The sequence below is a fragment of the Bombina bombina genome, chromosome 12 (assembly GCF_027579735.1).
Source record: "Bombina bombina isolate aBomBom1 chromosome 12, aBomBom1.pri, whole genome shotgun sequence".
NCBI lineage: Eukaryota > Metazoa > Chordata > Amphibia > Anura > Bombinatoridae > Bombina > Bombina bombina.
Genome location: NC_069510.1, coordinates 59757477 through 59778005, shown reverse-complemented (window position 1 = coordinate 59778005; position 20529 = coordinate 59757477). Strand labels below are relative to the sequence as shown.

At 40.8% G+C, this 20529-nt stretch overlaps 1 protein-coding gene across 1 annotated transcript in view; it reads left to right on the top strand.

The window, feature by feature from the left end:
- LOC128643247 (metabotropic glutamate receptor 6-like) overlaps nucleotides 1-20529 on the top strand; it is a 228276-nt gene that overhangs the window by 71803 nt on the left and 135944 nt on the right. The window contains exon 2 of the mRNA XM_053696236.1: nucleotides 17674-17890. Coding sequence (XP_053552211.1) covers nucleotides 17674-17890 — 217 coding nt within the window. The remainder of the gene's footprint in view (nucleotides 1-17673; nucleotides 17891-20529) is intronic.

Below are 20529 nucleotides of genomic sequence, written 5' to 3'. Positions count from 1 at the left end.
ACCAACACTAACTAAACCTATTAACCCCTAAACCACAGTTCCCAAACATCACCAACACTAACTAAACCTATTAACCCCTAATCCGCCGATATGGAGGACGGTGGTTTAGGGGTTAATAGCTTTATTTAGTGTCGGCAATGTGGGTGGCGGCAGTTTTAAAAAAAATTGTTTCGGCAATCGGCGGCATATTACTTATGTTTAGTTAAATCGTTTTTTCAGATCCTTTAGTTTTTTTGGATCCATTCTTTATTCATATGCATTATTCTATTCTAAACTTTAGAATAGAATAATGAAAATAAATAAAGAATGAATCCGAAATAACAAACGGATCCGAAAAAACTATTTAACTTAACATAACTAATCTGCTGAAGCGATTTTTTGATTTTTTAAGCTTAACTAAATGAATTTGCAGAAACGAAATTATTTGTTTAACTAATGAAAACTAAACAAAACTAAATTTTTAGCGTTGCACATGTCTACAACACAGTATTAAATGAAAGTCAATAGATAATAAATACAAAGTCATGTGATCATAGATACAAGGTAATCACAGAGGTAAAAAGTATACTAATATTACTATGGCCTAGATTTGGAGTTTTGTCGGTAATGACCCGAAAAACTAACGCCGGCTTTTTTCTGGCCGCACCATAAAAATAACTCTGGTATCGAGAGTCCACATAAAGGCTGCGTTAGGCCCCAAAAAAGGAGCGTAGAGCATTTTTAACGCAGCTTCAACTCTCGATACCAGAGTTGCTTACGGACGCGGCCAGCCTCAAAAACGTGCTCGTGCACGATTCCCCCATAGGAAACAATGGGGCTGTTTGAGCTGAAAAAAAACCAAACACCTGCAAAAAAGCCGCGTTCAGCTCCTAACGCAGCCCCATTGTTTGCTATGCGGTAACCCTTCCTACGTCTGCACTTAACACTCTAACATGTACCCCGAGTCTAAACACCCCTAACCTTACACTTATTAACCCCTAATCTGCCGCCCCCGCTATCGCTGACCCCTGCATATTATTATTAACCCCTAATCTGCCGCTCCGTAAACCGCCGCTACTTACATTATTCCTATGTACCCCTAATCTGCTGCCCTAACATCGCCGACCCCTATATTATATTTATTAACCCCTAATCTGCCCCCCACAACGTCGCCTCCACCTGCCTACACTTATTAACCCCTAATCTGCCGACCGGACCTGAGCGTGACTATAATAAAGTTATTAACCCCTAATCCGCCTCACTAACCCTATCATAAATAGTATTAACCCCTAATCTGCCCTCCCTAACATCACCGACACCTAACTTCAATTATTAACCCCTAATCTGCCGACCGAATCTCGCCGCTATTCTAATAAATGTATTAACCCCTAAAGCTAAGTCTAACCCTAATACTAACACCCCCCTAAATTAAATATAATTTAAATCTAACGAAATTAATTAACTCTTATTAAATAAATTATTCCTATTTAAAGCTAAATACTTACCTGTAAAATAAATCCTAATATAGCTACAATATAAATTATAATTATATTATAGCTATTTTAGGATTTATATTTATTTTACAGGTAACTTTGTATTTATTTTAACCAGGTACAATAGCTATTAAATAGTTAAGAACTATTTAATAGCTAAAATAGTTAAAATAATTACAAATTTACCTGTAAAAGAAATCCTAACCTAAGTTACAAATAAACCTAACACTAGACTATCAATAAATTAATTAAATAAACTACCTACAATTACCTACAATTAACCTAACACTACACTATCAATAAATTAATTAAATACAATTGCTACAAATAAATACAATTAAATAAACTAGCTAAAGTACAAAAAATAAAAAAGAACTAAGTTACAAAAAATAAAAAAATATTTACAAACATAAGAAAAATATTACAACAATTTTAAACTAATTACACCTACTCTAAGCCCCCTAATAAAATAACAAAGCCCCCCAAAATAAAAAAATGCCCTACCCTATTCTAAATTACTAAAGTTCAAAGCTCTTTTACCTTACCAGCCCTGAACAGGGCCCTTTGCGGGGCATGCCCCAAGAAATACAGCTCTTTTGCCTGTAAAAAACATACAATACCCAAGCCCCCCAACATTACAACCCACCACCCACATACCCCTAATCTAACCCAAACCCCCCTTAAATAAACCTAACACTAAGCCCCTGAAGATCATCCTACCTTGTCTTCACCATACCAGGTTCACCGATCGGTCCAGAAGAGCTCCTCCGATGTCCTGATCCAAGCCCAAGCGGGGGGCTGAAGAGGTCCATGATCCGGCTGAAGTCTTCATCCAAGCGGGCCAGAAGAGGTCTTCCATCCGATTGAAGTCTTCATCCAAGCGGCATCCATCCGGAGCGAAGCGGCAGCATCCTGAAGACCTCCACCGCGGAACATCCATCCTGGCCGACGACTGAACGACGAATGACGGTTCCTTTAAATGACGTCATCCAAGATGGCGTCCCTCGAATTCCGATTGGCTGATAGGATTCTATCAGCCAATCGGAATTAAGGTAGGAATATTCTGATTGGCTGATGGAATCAGCCAATCAGAATCAAGTTCAATCCGATTGGCTGATCCAATCAGCCAATCAGATTGAGCTTGCATTCTATTGGCTGATCGGAACAGCCAATAGAATGCGAGCTCAATCTGATTGGCTGATCGGATCAGCCAATCGGATTGAACTTGATTCTGATTGGCTGATTCCATCAGCCAATCAGAATATTCCTACCTTAATTCCGATTGGCTGATAGAATCCTATCAGCCAATCGGAATTCGAGGGACGCCATCTTGGATGACATCCCTTAAAGGAACCGTCATTCGGCTAGTAGGCGTCGGGAGAAGAGGATGTTCCGCGTCGGAGGTCTGCAAGATGGATCCGGAAGAAAGAAGATTGAAGATGCCGTTGATAGAAGACTTCATCCGGATCATGGACCTCTTCAGCTCCCGCTTGGATGAAGACTTCATCCGGATCATGGACCTCTTCAGCTCCCGCTTGGATGAAGACTTCAGCCGGATCATGGACCTCTTCAGCCCCCCGCTTGGGCTTGTATCAGGACATCGGAGGAGCTCTTCAGGACGAATCGGTGAACCTGGTATGGTGAAGATAAGGTAGGAAGATCTTCAGGGGCTTAGTGTTAGGTTTATTTAAGGGGGGTTTGGGTTAGATTAGGGGTATGTGGGTGGTGGGTTGTAATGTTGGGGGGGGTATTGTATGTTTATTTTTTTACAGGCAAAAGAGCTGAATTCTTTGGGACATGCCCCGCAAAGGGCCCTGTTCAGGGCTGGTAAGGTAAAAGAGCTTTGAACTGTAGTAATTTAGAATAGGGTAGGGCATTTTTTATTTTGGGGGTCTTTGTTATTTTATTAGGGGGCTTAGAGTAGGTGTAATTAGTTTAAAATTGTTGTAATATTTTTCTTATGTTTGTAAATATTTTTTTAATTTTTGTAACTTAGTTCTTTTTTATTTTTTGTACTTTAGTTAGTTTATTTCATTGTAGTTATTTGTAGGAATTGTATTTAATTTATTTATTGATAGTGTAGTGTTAGGTTAATTGTAGGTAATTGTAGGTAGTTTATTTAATTAATTTATTGATAGTGTAGTGTTAGGTTTAATTGTAACTTAGGTTAGGATTTATTTTACAGGTAATTTTGTAATTATTTTAACTATTTTAGCTATTAAATAGTTCTTAACTATTTAATAGCTATTGTACCTGGTTAAAATAAATACAAAGTTACCTGTAAAATAAATATTAATCCTAAAATAGCTATAATATAATTATAATTTATATTGTAGCTATATTAGGATTTATTTTACAGGTAAGTATTTAGCTTTAAATAGGAATAATTTATTTAATAAGAGATAATTAATTTCGTTAGATGTAAATTATATTTAACTTAGGGGGGTGTTAGTGTTAGGGTTAGACTTAGCTTTAGGGGTTAATACATTTATTAGAATAGCGGTGAGCTCCAGTCGGCAGATTAGGGGTTAATAATTGAAGTTAGGTGTCGGCGATGTTAGGGAGGACAGATTAGGGGTTAATACTATTTATTATAGGGTTAGTGAGGCGGATTAGGGGTTAATAACTTTATTATAGTAGCGCTCAGGTCCGGTCGGCAGATTAGGGGTTAATAAGTGTAGGCAGGTGGAGGCGACGTTGTGGGGGGCAGATTAGGGGTTAATAAATATAATATAGGGGTCGGCGATGTTAGGGCAGCAGATTAGGGGTACATAGGGATAATGTAAGTAGCGGCGGTTTACGGAGCGGCAGATTAGGGGTTAATAATAATATGCAGGGGTCAGCGATAGCGGGGCGGCAGATTAGGGGTTAATAAGTGTAAGGTTAGGGGTGTTTAGACTCGGGGTACATGTTAGGGTCTTAGGTGCAGACGTAGGAAGTGTTTCCGCATAGCAAACAATGGGGCTGCGTTAGGAGCTGAACGCGGCTTTTTTGCAGGTGTTAGGTTTTTTTTCAGCTCAAACAGCCCCATTGTTTCCTATGGGAGAATCGTGCACAAGCACGTTTTTGAGGCTGGCCGCTTGCGTAAGCAACTCTGGTATCGAGAGTTGAAGCTGCGTTAAAAATGCTCTACGCCCCTTTTTTGGAGCCTAACGCAGCCTTTATGTGGACTCTCAATACCAGAGCTATTTTTATGGTGCGGCCAGAAAAAAGCCGGCGTTAGTTTTTCGGGTCGTTACCGAAAAAACTCCAAATCTAGCCGCTTGTCAGCTGAACTTTTGATGGTACTGTTCAATATGAGCCTTATGTCTCCCAGGATTATGCTATTTAGGCAAAGCCACAGCTTTCTCCTTTTATGTCCCAAGCCTTTTTGGCGTCCCCATGCAGTGCCCTGCGGTTCTTCTAAATCTCCAGGAGGAGTATGTTTGCTTCCAGATTTTGCAGCTCAGATATCCTCTGTGATATCTGTGGTTTTGTCTGGTTTTTCCTTATTACAGGAAATATGCAAGAGTATTCATTATATTTCAGATTGTAAGGTTTCTGCTCCATATTTTACTACGGCTCTCTCTCTTCTGTGCTGGTGAGGAGTTTTGCCGGTAGGTTTCTGAGGGTGAATTCTCAGATTTGGCAAACTTAATTCCTTCTTCTGACACTGAAGTCATATCATTCAGATGTATGCTTGATCACCTCGTGTAGTTTTAAAGGAGGTTTTGTCTACTTGGACAACATCGATCCCTTGTCGTTGTCAACCTTTGAGAGTTATGTGAACTTTGTCATTTCAATGATGTTCCTTCCTATGAGGACGTGTGTGCCTGGGATATTGTCACAGGAGAAGCTAGGGATACCATCTCCCTGTCTCCTGTCCTTTAAGGGTTTTTCCTGTCACTGACCACATTATAATGCACGGTGCCCTGAGTAGAAGGGAGCTTTTCTACTAGACTCAGAGAACTTCGATCCCTATATGGGTAGCGGCTCAATTAAGGATCCATGGAAAAGAAGTTGGAAGTTCTATTGTTCGTTTAGAGCAATGCCTTGTCTTATTAGACTTATTGTGCTAGCCCGCCGGGCATTGTAGCTGACATTTTGGTCAGCTGAGAAGCCTTTTCAATTGTTATGTTTACTCCAAATCCACGCTTCTAGCGTTTTCTTTTTCAAGGATAAGACCTTGTTTGGGCTCGGTCTGGTAGATTTATCCTCTGACTATACTACCACACGTCAAGAGCGTAAGACTAAAGGAAAGTTTTCCTTTTTTCCTCTTTATGCAGTGTCAGTCCATGTTTTTGGAGTCCAATCTAAGTTTCGCTCCCAAGGGCAGATTTCTCCTTCTGAGTATCTGCAATCCAGGTATGATGAGAGACTTTGCTTGAATTGGGTTCAGGACATTTCTCTCTGGGGGTGATAGTTCCAGTCTGGGAATGGGTTCTAGGTATTTACCTCAAGTTTTCTCAGGTTCTGACTTTCAATGTAGTATCCATTCTTTTTTGGTTCATGAGTGCCTTTTCGGACCAAACATAGACCTGAAGGATGTGTATTTATTGTTCCTGTGTTCTGGATATTCTCAAGTTTCTGAGTTTCATCTTCCTAGTAGGACTTTTAGGTCCTGGGGTCGTGCAAGTGTGCTTTCTGGACAATATAGGGTTCAGGTGTCATCCTTACTTTGAACAAACTCTCTTTCAAGAGATCTTGTCCAATCTATTTTCCCATGGAGGGGAAATGAATCAGGAGGAGAGTTCCCTTGTTCCAATTTCAAGGGTGATTTTTTTGTGGACCTTATTAGGTTCTCTAGCTTGGAGAAGATTCCTAACAGAGACTCATTATCCTCAGGCATGGTACCCCAGGATTGGCGTAAAGCTGATGTGGTGCCACTCTTCAAAAAGGGAAGCAGGGATAATCCAGGAAGCTATAGACCAGTTAGTCTGACATCAATAGTGGGGAAGATATTTGAAGGGATTATAAGGGATTATATTGATGAGCATATTCGTGTAAACAAGATTATGAGTTCTAATCAGCATGGCTTTAGGAGAAATAGATCATGTCAAACTAATCTAATTAGATTCTACGAGGAAGTAAGTAAAAATATAGATAAAGGGGAATCAGTTGATGTGATATACTTAGATTTTGCAAAGGCATTTGTTACAGTGCCATATGAGAGATTAATGCACAACATTAAGGGACTGGGAATAGCTGAAAATGTTAGCTCATGGATAAATAACTGGATAAAAGATAGGGAGCAACGAGTAGTAGTAAATGGATCATACTCAGATTGGACAAAGGTAATCAGTGGCGTCCCCCAGAGATCAGTACTGGGACAAACTCTCATTACAAAGGGATTTGCTAAAATTAGAACTATGGGCAAGTAAATGGAAAATTAGATTTAATACGGAAAAATGCAAGGTTCTACATTTTGGAAGTAAAAATAAGCAGGTTACGTATTTTTTAAATGGGACAAGACTTAGCCAAACACAAGAGGAAAGGGATTTGGGAGTAGTAATAGATAACAAGCTAAAGATGGGTGCACAATGCAGGGCAGCGGCTTCAAAGACTAATAAGATACTAGCATGTATTAAAAGAGGCATTGATTCAAGGGAGGATAGCATAATTCTGTCATTATATAAAGCCCTGGTAAGACCTTACCTTGAGTTTGGAGTGCAGTTCTCGGGACCGATCGCTAAAAAAGATATTGCAGAACTAGAAAAAGTTCAGAGAAGGGCCACAAAGCTAATAAGGGGATTGGAGAAATTAACCTATGGGGAGAGGCTAGCCAAACTGGGTCTGTTTTCTTTAGAAAAAAGGCGCTTGAGAGGTGACATGATTACTTTATATAAATATATTCAAGGCCCATATACAGAGATGGCAGAAGCTCTGTTTATTCCAAGAAAATTGTTTCTGACAAGAGGTCATAATTTAAGGTTGGAGGAAAGGAGATTTAATCTCCTGCAACGGAAACGTTTTTTTCACTTTAAGAGCAATAAAATTGTGGAACTCATTACCAAAGGAGGTAGTGAATGCCAATACCATAGATACATTTAAAAATAGTCTGGATACATTTCTGTATATAAACAAAATTCATGGATATGATTGCTAGTATTAAATGGGTCACCTTTTAATAGGGTTATTTAAGCTTAACTGGAGCTTTTTGTAAGTATTTTAGATTTGTATAGGTTGAACTCGATGGACTTCAGTCTTTTTTCAACCTTATCTACTATGTATGTAGAGGGCAGACAATCAAGGATTTTTCCCTCTCCGCAATCTCTTGTCTGACCAACAGCAGGCTTTACTGGTCCGGTCAATAGAGCCATCTTACTAGCAGAGGTGGGAGTCTGGATCTAACTGCAGTTGTGTTTTTCCTTCAGTCTCTTATGGTAGGAGGAAATTGGTCTGATGATTCAGTGGACATCATTCCTTGTTGTTATTTTCATAAGAGGAGATCATTTGGATCTGTCTCAGAGGATGGATCTAGATCAGTCGACAAGAGACTTTACTCCCATAGTGGTTTTCAGGAGTATCGGTCTCAGGGCACGTGTTTCTGGAGACATTCCTGGGTATGTGACCACGGATGCCAACCTGCTGGGCTGGGAAGCAGTCTGGTATTCGCTTTTAGGTTCAGGGAGGATGCACTCATAGTGTCTGCTTTCCTCCTTTTCATATTGGATGGAGACAGATTTACAATGCTCTGAATTGGTCTTAGCCGTCCTTGGTTTGGTCCCAGTCAGACAATATCACCTCTATGGCTTTTATTATTCCCCAGGAAGGAACTAGGAGTTCCTTAGCCATGTAGGAGGTGACTGGGATTGTTCAGTGGGCAGAAGTTCACTGTTGCTGTCTGTTATGAACTGTCAGTTATTTCATCCTGGGGAGTGAGAACTTCTTTCAGAGGCGTTCTCTAGTTTATCCCTCAAGAGGGGGATGCCAGAGTTGGATCTGATGGCATCTCAGCTAAATGCCAAGCTTCTAGGGTATGGTTTTAGGTCAAGGGATCCTCAGGCCGCTCTGATAGATACTTTGGCGGTCCTTTGGGATTTTAGACTGACTTACCTGGTTCATCCATTTATTCTCCATCCACGAGTCATCGCTCGTATCACACAGTAGGGAGTGTCGGTGAATCTAATAGCCCCTGCGTGGCCTCGCAGGATCTGGTGTGCAGACCTAGTGGAGATATTGTCTCTCCCACCTTGGAAGCTGCCTCTGAGGATGGACCTACTGAATCAGGGTCTCAAAATCTGGTTTCTCTAAAAGCTGACTGCTTGGAGATTGAAGGCTTAGTTCTGTCTAAGTGTGGTTTTTCTGAAGTCGGTCATTGAGACCATGGTGCGGGCTCACAGACCGGTTTTTAGGAGGATTCTCATAAATATCTTTTTTGGGTGTGAATCCATGGGTGTCTCCTGGAGTAGAGTCCAGATTCCTTGAATTTTTCCCTTTCTCCAGGATGGCCTGGAGAAGGGTTTGACAGCAAGGTTTGTTTCTTGTTGCTATCTCTTCTGCTCGGAGAGTATCAGAACTCTCGGCTCTGCAGTGTGATTCTCCTTATCTTATCTTATCTTTCATGATGATAAGGTGGCTTTTCATACTAAGAAAGTTTTCCTTCCTAAAAGATGTTTCGGACAGGAATTTTAATCAGGAAATTATTGTTCCTTCTCTATGTCCTAATCCTACTTCTCATAAGGATCGTTTGTTACACAACCTGTATATTGTGCGTGCTTTGAAATTCTTCTTACAGACGACTAAGGTTTTTCGCCGGTATTCTGCCTTGTTTTTTTCTCTGGGCAAAAAAGGGTCAGAAGGCTACATATTCTTCTCTTTTTCTCGGGTTGAGAAGTATACTTTGGTTGTCTTATGAGACTGCTGGACAGCAGCTTCCTGAGAGAATTACAGCTCATTCTATGAGGGCTGTTTCCTCTTCTTGGGCTTCCACAAATGAAGCTTATGTGGCACAATTTTGCAGGCTGCAAATTGGTCTTTTCTGCATACTTTTTTCAAATGTAATACTTTTGCCTCGGCTGAGGTTTCTTTGGGAGAACGATTTTGCAAGCAGTGGTGCCTTCTGTTTAGGTTACCTGTCTTGCCCTCCCTTATCATCTGTGTCCTCTAGCTTCCCAACAGTAATTAATGAGGATCCATGGACTCATTGTGTCATTAGAAAGAAAGCAAAATTTATGCTTACCTGATAAATTGATTTCCTTCTTGACACAATGAGTCCACGGCCCGCCCTGTTCTTTAGACAGGTTGTTTCTTCTGTTAAGTGTGATCAGTCCACGGGTCATCATTACTTCTGGGATATTACTCCTCCCCAACAGGAAGTGCAAGAGGATTCACCCAGCAGAGCTGCATATAGCTCCTCCCCTCTACGTCACTCCCAGTCATTCTCTTGCACCCAACGACTAGATAGGAAGTGTGAGAGGACTATGGTGATTATACTTAGTTTTATATCTTCAATAAAAAGTTTGTTATTTTAAAATAGCACCGGAGTGTGTTATTACCTCTCTGGCAGAGTTTGAAGAAGAATCTACCAGAGTTTTACTATGATTTTAGCCGGAGTAGTTAAGATCATATTGCTGTTTCTCGGCCATCTGAGGAGAGGTAAACTTCAGATCAGGGGACAGCGGGCAGATGAATCTGCATAGAGGTATGTAGCAGCTTTTATTTTTTGACAATGGAATTGATGAGAAAATCCTGCCATACCGATATAATGTCATGTATGTATACTTTACACTTCAGTATTCTGGGGAATGGTACTTCACTGGAATTCACTGTAAGAAGTACATAAAACTTTTTAATAACTAAGAAATTATGTTTAACGTTTTTGCTGGAATGTAAAATCGTTTTCATTTGCTGAGGTACTGAGTGAATAAATGTTTGGGCACTATTTTTCCACTTGGCAGTTGCTTGATCTTTTTTCTGACAGTTTCTGTTCTCTCTCACTGCTGTGTGTGAGGGGGAGGGGCCGTTTTTTGGCGCTTTTGCTACGCATCAAAAATTTCAGTCAGCAGCTCATTGTTTTTCCTGCATGATCCGGTTCATCTCTACAGAACTCAGGGGTCTTCAAAACTTGTTTTGAGGGAGGTAATTTCTCTCAGCAGAGCTGTGAGATTATAGTTGACTGAGATAAAAAACGTTTATTCTGTAATTTTTTTTCTGCTTTCAGAATTAGTTGTCTTTTGCTAATGGGATCAAACCTTTGCTAAAGTTGTGTTGTTTACAAGGATTGAGGCTATAACTGTTTCAGTTTATTAATTTTCAACTGTCATAAATCTTCTGTGCTTCTTAAAGGCACAGTACGTTTTTAATAATATTCTAATAGAATTGTATTCCAAGTTGCAAGTTTATTTGCTAGTGTGTTAAACATGTCTGATTCAGAGGAAGATACCTGTGTCATTTGTTGCAATGCCAAAGTGGAGCCCAATAGAAATTTATGTACTAACTGTATTGATGCTACTTTAAATAAAAGTCAATCTGTACAAATTGAACAAATTTCACCAAACAACGAGGGGAGAGTTATGCCGACTAACTCGCCTCACGTGTCAGTACCTGCATCTCCCGCTCGGGAGGTGCGCGATATGGTGGCGCCCAGTACAGCTGGGCGGCCATTACAGATAACTTTACAAGATATGGCCACTGTTATGACTGAAGTTTTGGCTAAATTACCAGAACTAAGAGGCAAGCGTGATCACTCTGGGGTGAGAACAGAGTGCGCTGATAATATTAGGGCCATGTCAGACACTGCGTCACAGGTGGCAGAACATGAGGACGGAGAACTTCATTCTGTGGGTGACGGTTCTGATCCAAACAGACTGGATTCAGATATTTCAAATTTTAAATTTAAGCTGGAAAACCTCCGTGTATTACTAGGGGAGGTGTTAGCGGCTCTGAATGATTGTAACACAGTTGCAATACCAGAGAAAATGTGTAGGTTGGATAAATATTTTGCGGTACCGGCGAGTACTGATGTTTTTCCTATACCTAAGAGACTTACTGAAATTGTTACTAAGGAGTGGGATAGACCCGGTGTGCCGTTCTCACCCCCTCCGATATTTAGAAAAATGTTTCCAATAGACGCCACCACACGGAACTTATGGCAAACGGTCCCTAAGGTGGAGGGAGCAGTTTCTACTTTAGCTAAGCGTACCACTATCCCGGTGGAGGATAGCTGTGCTTTTTCAGATCCAATGGATAAAAAATTAGAGGGTTACCTTAAGAAAAAGTTTGTTCAACAAGGTTTTATATTGCAACCCCTTGCATGCATTGCGCCGGTCACGGCTGCAGCGGCATTCTGGAATGAGTCTCTGGAAGAGAACATTAGTTCAGCTACTCTGGACGACATTACGGACAGGCTTAGAGTCCTTAAACTAGCTAATTCATTCATTTCGGAGGCCGTAATACATTTGACTAAACTTACGGCTAAGAATTCAGGATTCGCCATTCAGGCACGCAGGGCGCTGTGGCTAAAATCCTGGTCAGCTGATGTTACTTCTAAGTCTAAATTACTTAATATAGCTTTTAAAGGGCAGTCCTTATTTGGGCCTGGTTTGAAAGAAATTATCGCTGACATTACAGGAGGTAAAGGCCACGCCCTGCCTCAAGACAGGGCCAAACCTAAGGCCAAACAGTCTAATTTTCGTTCCTTTCGGAATTTCAAAGCAGGAGCAGCATCAACTTCCTCTGCCCCAAAGCAAGAAGGATCTGTTGCTCGCTACAGACAAAACTGGAGACCTAACCAGTCTTGGAACAAGGGCAAGCAGGCCAGGAAACCTGCTGCTGCCCCTAAAACAGCATGAATTGAGGGCCCCCGATCCGGGATCGGATCTAGTGGGGGGCAGACTTTCTCTCTTCGCCCAGGCTTGGGCAAGAGATGTCCAGGATCCCTGGGCGCTAGAGATAATATCTCAGGGATACCTTCTAGACTTCAAATACTCTCCTCCAAGAGAGAGATTTCATCTGTCAAGGTTGTCAACAATCCAGACAAAGAAAGAGGCGTTTCTACGCTGCGTACAAGAGCTCTTGTTAATGGGAGTAATCCATCCAGTTCCACGGTCGGAACAGGGACAAGGGTTTTACTCAAATCTGTTTGTGGTTCCCAAAAAAGAGGGAACTTTCAGACCAATCCTGGACTTAAAGATCCTAAACAAATTCCTAAGAGTTCCATCGTTCAAGATGGAGACTATTCGGACAATTTTACCTATGATCCAAGAGGGTCAGTACATGACCACTGTAGATTTAAAAGATGCTTACCTTCACATACCGATTCACAAAGATCATTACCGGTACCTAAGGTTTGCCTTCCTAGACAGGCATTACCAGTTTGTGGCTCTTCCATTCGGATTGGCTACAGCTCCAAGAATCTTCACAAAGGTTCTGGGTGCTCTTCTGGCGGTACTAAGACCGCGGGGAATCTCGGTAGCTCCATACCTAGACGACATTCTGATACAAGCTTCAAGCTTTCAAACTGCCAAGTTTCATACAGAGTTAGTACTGGCATTTCTAAGGTCACATGGATGGAAGGTGAACGAAAAGAAAAGTTCACTCGTTCCACTCACAAGAGTTCCCTTCCTGGGGACTCTTATAGATTCTGTAGAAATGAAGATTTACCTGACAGAGGACAGGCTAACAAGACTTCAAAGTGCTTGCCGCACCCTTCATTCCATTCAACACCCGTCAGTGGCTCAATGCATGGAGGTAATCGGCTTAATGGTAGCGGCAATGGACATAGTACCCTTTGCACGCTTACACCTCAGACCACTGCAACTGTGCATGCTAAGTCAGTGGAATGGGGATTACTCAGACTTATCCCCTTCTCTGAATCTGGATCAAGAGACCAGAAATTCTCTTCTATGGTGGCTTTCTCGGCCACATCTGTCCAGGGGGATGCCATTCAGCAGACCAGACTGGACAATTGTAACAACAGACGCCAGCCTTCTAGGTTGGGGTGCCGTCTGGAATTCTCTGAAGGCTCAGGGACAATGGAGTCAGGAGGAGAGTCTCCTGCCAATAAACATTCTGGAATTGAGAGCAGTTCTCAATGCACTCCTGGCTTGGCCCCAGTTGACAACTCGGGGGTTCATCAGGTTTCAGTCGGACAACATCACGACTGTAGCTTACATCAACCATCAGGGAGGGACAAGAAGCTCCCTAGCAATGATGGAAGTATCAAAGATAATTCGCTGGGCAGAGTCTCACTCTTGCCACCTGTCAGCAATCCACATCCCGGGAGTGGAGAACTGGGAGGCGGATTTCTTAAGTCGTCAGACTTTTCATCCGGGGGAGTGGGAACTTCATCCGGAGGTCTTTGCCCAAATACTTCGACGTTGGGGCAAACCAGAGATAGATCTCATGGCGTCTCGACAGAACGCCAAGCTTCCTCGTTACGGGTCCAGATCCAGGGATCCAGGAGCAGTCCTGATAGATGCCCTGACAGCACCTTGGGACTTCAGGATGGCTTACGTGTTTCCAGCCTTCCCGATGCTTCCTCGATTGATTGCCAGAATCAAACAGGAGAGAGCATCAGTGATTCTAATAGCACCTGCATGGCCACGCAGGACTTGGTATGCAGACCTGGTGGACATGTCATCCTGTCCACCTTGGTCTCTACCTCTGAAACAGGACCTTCTGATACAGGGTCCTTTCAAACATCAAAATCTAACTTCTCTGAAGCTGACTGCTTGGAAATTGAACGCTTGATTTTATCAAGACGTGGGTTTTCTGAGTCAGTTATTGATACCTTAATACAGGCTAGGAAGCCTGTTACCAGAAGGATTTACCATAAGATATGGCGTAAATACCTATATTGGTGTGAATCCAAAGGTTACTCTTGGAGTAAGGTTAGGATTCCTAGGATATTGTCTTTTCTACAAGAAGGTTTAGAAAAGGGTTTATCTGCTAGTTCATTAAAGGGACAGATCTCAGCTCTGTCCATTCTGTTACACAAACGTCTGTCAGAAGTTCCTGACGTCCAGGCTTTTTGTCAGGCTTTGGCCAGGATTAAGCCTGTGTTTAAAACTGTTGCTCCACCATGGAGTTTAAACCTTGTTCTTAATGTTTTACAGGGTGTTCCGTTTGAACCCCTTCATTCCATTGATATAAAGTTGTTATCTTGGAAAGTTCTATTTTTAATGGCTATTTCCTCGGCTCGAAGAGTCTCTGAATTATCAGCCTTACATTGTGATTCTCCTTATTTGATTTTTCATTCGGATAAGGTAGTTCTGCGTACTAAACCTGGGTTCTTACCTAAGGTAGTCACTAACAGGAATATCAATCAAGAGATTGTTGTTCCTTCTTTGTGCCCAAATCCTTCTTCGAAGAAGGAACGTCTACTGCACAACCTGGACGTAGTCCGTGCTCTAAAATTTTACTTACAGGCAACTAAGGAATTTCGACAAACGTCTTCTCTGTTTGTCGTTTACTCTGGTCAGAGGAGAGGTCAAAAGGCTTCTGCTACCTCTCTTTCTTTTTGGCTTCGTAGCATAATTCGTTTAGCTTATGAGACTGCTGGACAGCAGCCTCCTGAAAGAATTACAGCTCATTCTACTAGAGCTGTGGCTTCCACTTGGGCCTTCAAGAATGAGGCCTCTGTTGAGCAGATTTGCAAGGCTGCAACTTGGTCTTCGCTTCATACTTTTTCCAAATTTTACAAATTTGACACTTTTGCTTCCTCGGAGGCTATTTTTGGGAGAAAGGTTCTTCAGGCAGTGGTTCCTTCTGTATAAAGAGCCTGCCTATCCCTCCCGTCATCCGTGTACTTTTGCTTTGGTATTGGTATCCCAGAAGTAATGATGACCCGTGGACTGATCACACTTAACAGAAGAAAACATAATTTATGCTTACCTGATAAATTCCTTCTGTAGTGTGATCAGTCCACGGCCCGCCCTGTTTTTAAGGCAGGTAAATATTTTTTAAGTTATACTCCAGTCACCACTACACCCTTGGCTTCTCCTTTCTCGTTGGTCCTTGGTCGAATGACTGGGAGTGACGTAGAGGGGAGGAGCTATATGCAGCTCTGCTGGGTGAATCCTCTTGCACTTCCTGTTGGGGAGGAGTAATATCCCAGAAGTAATGATGACCCGTGGACTGATCACACTACAGAAGAAAGGAATTTATCAGGTAAGCATAAATTATGTTTTATATAAACTTCAGGCACCTCTGCACCTTGTGTTGTTTCCTCTCTCTCCTTTTTCCTTCGGTCGAATGACTGGGGGTTGTGGGAAGGGAAGTGATACTTAAGAGTTTCCTTTGGTGCTCTTTGCCTCCTCCTGCTGGCCAGGAGTGATATTTCCAACAGTAATTAATGATGATTCGTGGACTCATCGTGTCAAGAAATAAATACATTTATCAGGTAAGCATAAATTTTGTTTTTGCGCTAAACTCGGTGCGTAAATAACGCAACAAATTTAGCGGTACCGCACTTTGCATATCGCTACCATTACAAGTTACAGAAAAATCTTCTTTTGTTGTGCGATATGGATATTGATTTCAGTAGCTCTCATCCTATTGGCTGATTTGAAAAATGAAGACTTTGCTCCATCCTTCAAGAAGATGGATGTCTGGATTTCAGGAACGGTGAGTACATTTTTTGGGGTTAGTGTTGTTATTTTTTTTATTTTTTGGAGAGTTTTTTTTTTTAGATTAGGGCTTTTTTAAATTTTTAATGGGCAGCAAAAGAGCTGAGTGTCCTTTTAAGGGCAATGCCCATACAAATGCCCCTTCAGGGGCAATGGGTAGCTTAGGTTTATTTTAGTAAGGTCTTTTTTATTTTGAGGGTTTGGGTGGATGGGGGGTTGTAAAATTTTTAGGGGGGACTTTGTAATTTTTTTGCAAATTCTTTAGGGCAATGCCCTGCAAAAGGCCCTTTTAATGGCTATTGGTAGTTTATTGTTAGATTAGTTTTTTTTTATTTTGGGTTGGCTTTTTTGTTTTTATAGGTGTATAAAATTAGGTTTAATTTGTTTTATTTTGGATAATTTCGTTTATTATTTTTGTAACCTTGGTTTTTTTTTATTTTTCATAGTGTTATGATTTTTAATTTTGTAATTTAGGTTTTTTATTTTTGATATATATATATATATATATATATATTTTTTTAAATAGTTATGTTAGGTTTATTTATAGTTTACGCTTAGTTTTTTTTATTTCACAGGTAAGTTTTTATTTATTTGAAGGTAGTTATATTGTAAGTTTAAATTAAAGTTAGCAGGTATGAGGTTTAGGGGTTATTAGTTTCATTTAGTTTGTCACAATGTGGGGGGCCGGCAGTTAGGGGTTAATAGGTTTAGTTTAGTATTTGCAATGTGGGGGATCGACGGTTTAGGGGTTAATAATAGTAGCGACGTGGGTGCCGGCAGTTTAGGGGTTAATAGGTTTATTTTAGTAGTAGTGATGTGGGGGGGTCGGCAGTTGAGGGGTTAAAAGGTTTATTTAGTGTTGGTGATGCGGGGGGCGGCAGATTAGGGGATAATACTTTCATTTAGTGTTGGTGATGTGGATGGGTGGCGGATAAGGTGTTAATAAGTTTATTATAGTATTTGCGATGCGTAGGGGGTGGCGGTTTAGGGGTTAATATGTAGTTTATGGTTGTTAGTGTACATTGTAACATTTTTGTTATGAGTTTTGTGAAACATTTTTGTTTTGCAAAATCCATAACTACTGGTCTTTGATAGCGGAATGGATCGTGGCGGTATAAGCTATAAAGCTAGCGGAATAGCCTGACTGTACAACATGTAATACAGGTTAGCTGAATATTCCACACTCAAAAGCCCTTTTTTGAGTGCGGAATGGAGAGTTGCAGTATAGGCTAAAACGCTAGCGGTATAGCCGTACTGCCACGACTTGTAATACGGGTGAGCTGAATATTCCCCTCGCAAAGGCCAATTTTTCAGCGGTATAGCCATACCACAACACTTGTAACCTAGGTCATAGTTTCTAATGTAGATAACACACTTGAATTTTAGATATTTCACAAGTGTTTTATATGTGTTTTGTTTTCATACTGAGCATGAATAAATATGACATCCAAAGAACAAGAAAAAACACTAAAAGAGAATTATTTTTTTATTTTTTACTAGTAATGTTTATGCTCTAAAATGTAATTAAAATAAAAAACAGCCATAATCTTGTTTCTTTTTATTTGAACTGAGCATGTAAAAAACATAATTATTGGAAACATCCAATCCTTATACTCATACTCTATACCCCGTCCTTTTCTTCTCTTTTTCAGATTCCCCAGATAAGTTACGCCTCCACAGCTCCTGAACTCAGTGACAATAACCGATATGACTTCTTCTCGCGTGTGGTACCACCAGACTCATACCAGGCTCAGGCGATGGTAGACATTGTTAAAGCACTTGGCTGGAATTATGTGTCCACACTTGCCTCTGAGGGCAACTATGGAGAGAGTGGTGTTGAGGCCTTTGTTCAGATATCTCGTGAGGCAGGTGAGTTATAACCTTATATCTAAAACTATGATCTTTACTTATTTTTCCTCTACTACCCAAACACGGCATAGACTACATTCCTATGCCCGGGAAAGCATTAGAGAACTTAAACGCTGGCATTTGCAAAGGCATGTATAAAAACTAACAATTTGTCAACCACTTGGTTGTAATGAATTTCTTTGCAGTGTGTTACAGTCAAGGGGACCCATGTATGAATTTTTTCCACCTGGCTTTGTATCAAATGGGCAGCAGACGCTGTGCATCCGCTGCCTGTATGTACCAATACATACTCACTTGAGTGTGTCAATCACCCCGATTGAATGTGTTAGGGGTGATGTCTATCCACCAACTTAAATGTGGCGGAGATGGTAAGAATGACGGCTGCTTCTTACATTGCTGAAAGCTCCGCAAGGGCTCATCGATGGCATTTACTGCTTAATACATGGAGCCCTAAGGGTATTTGGTCTAGAAAGTGAGGAATCTTTTTTACCACCTGATATATTCTTTCATAAAATAAAATTTAAGAAGCTTCATTGGCATTTTAACCTGCAATTCTAACATTACAAGTACAGTAAATAGTTATATCAAAATATCCTGTCTCTTGACACTTTTATATTTTATTATGTTACGCCTCCATGCGTGGAGGGTAACATGATTAACAGTGATAGGGAGAAGACTGAGGTACTAAACAAACTCTTTTCTTCAGTATACAAAAGAGAGGAACCAATGGAGGATACTTTGGAACAAACTAGAACATGCCAGCCCATACCATTAACTGGGTTATGTCTAGAGGATTTCAGGAAAAAACTGGATAATGTTAAGATAAATACAACTCCAGGCCCAGATGGAATACACCCAAGGGTTTTACGGGAACTTAGCACTGTTATAGACAAACCTGTACTCTTAATTTTTCAAGATTCATTATCCTCAGGCAAAGTACCCCAGGATTGGCGTAAAGCTGATGTGGTGCCACTCTTCAAAAAGGGAAGCAGGGCTGATCCAGGAAGCTATAGACCAGTTAGTCTGACAACAATAGTGGGGAAAATACTTGAAGGGATTGTAAGGGATTATATTGATGAACATATTCGTGTAAACAAGATTATGAGTCAAATCAGCATTGTTTTATGAGAAATAGATCATGTCAAACTAATCGAATTAGATTCTACAAGGAAGTAAGTCAAACTATAGATAAAGGGGAATCAGTTGATATGATATACTTAGATTTTGCAAAGGCGTTTGATACAGTGCCACATGAGAGGTTAATGTTAAGGGACTGGGAATAGCTGAAAAATCTTAGCTCATGGATAAATAACTGGATACAAAATAGGGAGCAACGAGTAGTAGTAAATGGATCATACTCAGATTGGACAAAGGTAATCAGTGGAGTTCCCCAGGGATCAGAGCAGGATGAACTTTTGTTACAAGGGGATCTGCAAATATTAGAAGTATGGGCAGGTAAATGGAAAATGAGATTTAATATGGTAAAAGGCAAGGTTCTAAATTTTGCAAGTAAAAATAAGCAGGCAATGGGGCATATTTATCAAGCTCCGTATGGAGCTTGATGCCCTGTGTTTCTGGCGAGCCTTCAGGCTTGCCGGAAACGTTATGGCTTAAGTCCTGGTCAGCTGATGTGTAATCTAAATCTAGGCTCCATAACCTGTCTGCCTGCTCTGAGGCGGCGGACAGAAATCAAACCGATCGAATACGATCGGGTTGATTGACACCCCCTGCTAGCGGCCTGCATTGGGCAGCATTGCACTAGCAGTTCACCAGAACTGCTGGTGCAATGATAAATAGCGACAGCGTAAGCAGCGGACATGATCCGCAATATCAGATCATGTCCGCTCGCACCATAATAAATCGGCCCCAATGTATTATTTAAATGAGACTAGACTTAGCCAGACAGAGGAGGAAAGGGATTTAAGAGTAGTAATAGATAACAAGCTAAAGATGGGTGCCCAATGCAGGGCAGATGCTTCTAAGGTTACTACGATACTAGCATGTATTAAAAGAGGCATTGATTCAAGGGGGGAAAGCATAATTCTGTCACTATATAAATCCCTGGTAAGACCTCACCTTGAGTATGGAGTGCAGTTCTGGGGACCGATCTCAAAAAAAGACATTGCAGACCTAGAAAAAAGTCAGAGAAGGGCCACAAAGCTAATAAGATTAATGGAGAATTTAAGCTATGAGGAGACACTAGCCAAACTGGGTCTGTTTTCTCTAGAAAAAAAGGCGCTTAAGAGGTGCCATGATTACTTTATATAAATATATTCAAGGTCCATATATAGATATGGAAGAAGCTCTGTTTATTCCAAGAAAATTGTTTGTGACAAGAGGTCACAATTTAAGGCTGGAGGAAAGAAATGCAATAGAAATGTTTTGATTCACTGTAAAAGCAATAAAATTGTGTAACTCCTTACCAAAGGAGGTAGTGGACGCCAATACCTTAGATACATTTAAAAATGGTTTGGATACATTTCTGGCAAGAAACAGATTTCATAGATATGATAGCTTGTATTAAATTAATTTAAGCTCAACTGGAGTTTTTTTGTAAGCATATTAGATTTGTATAGGTTGAACTCAATGGACTTCGTTTTTTTCAATCACATCTACTATGTTACTATGTTATGACTACA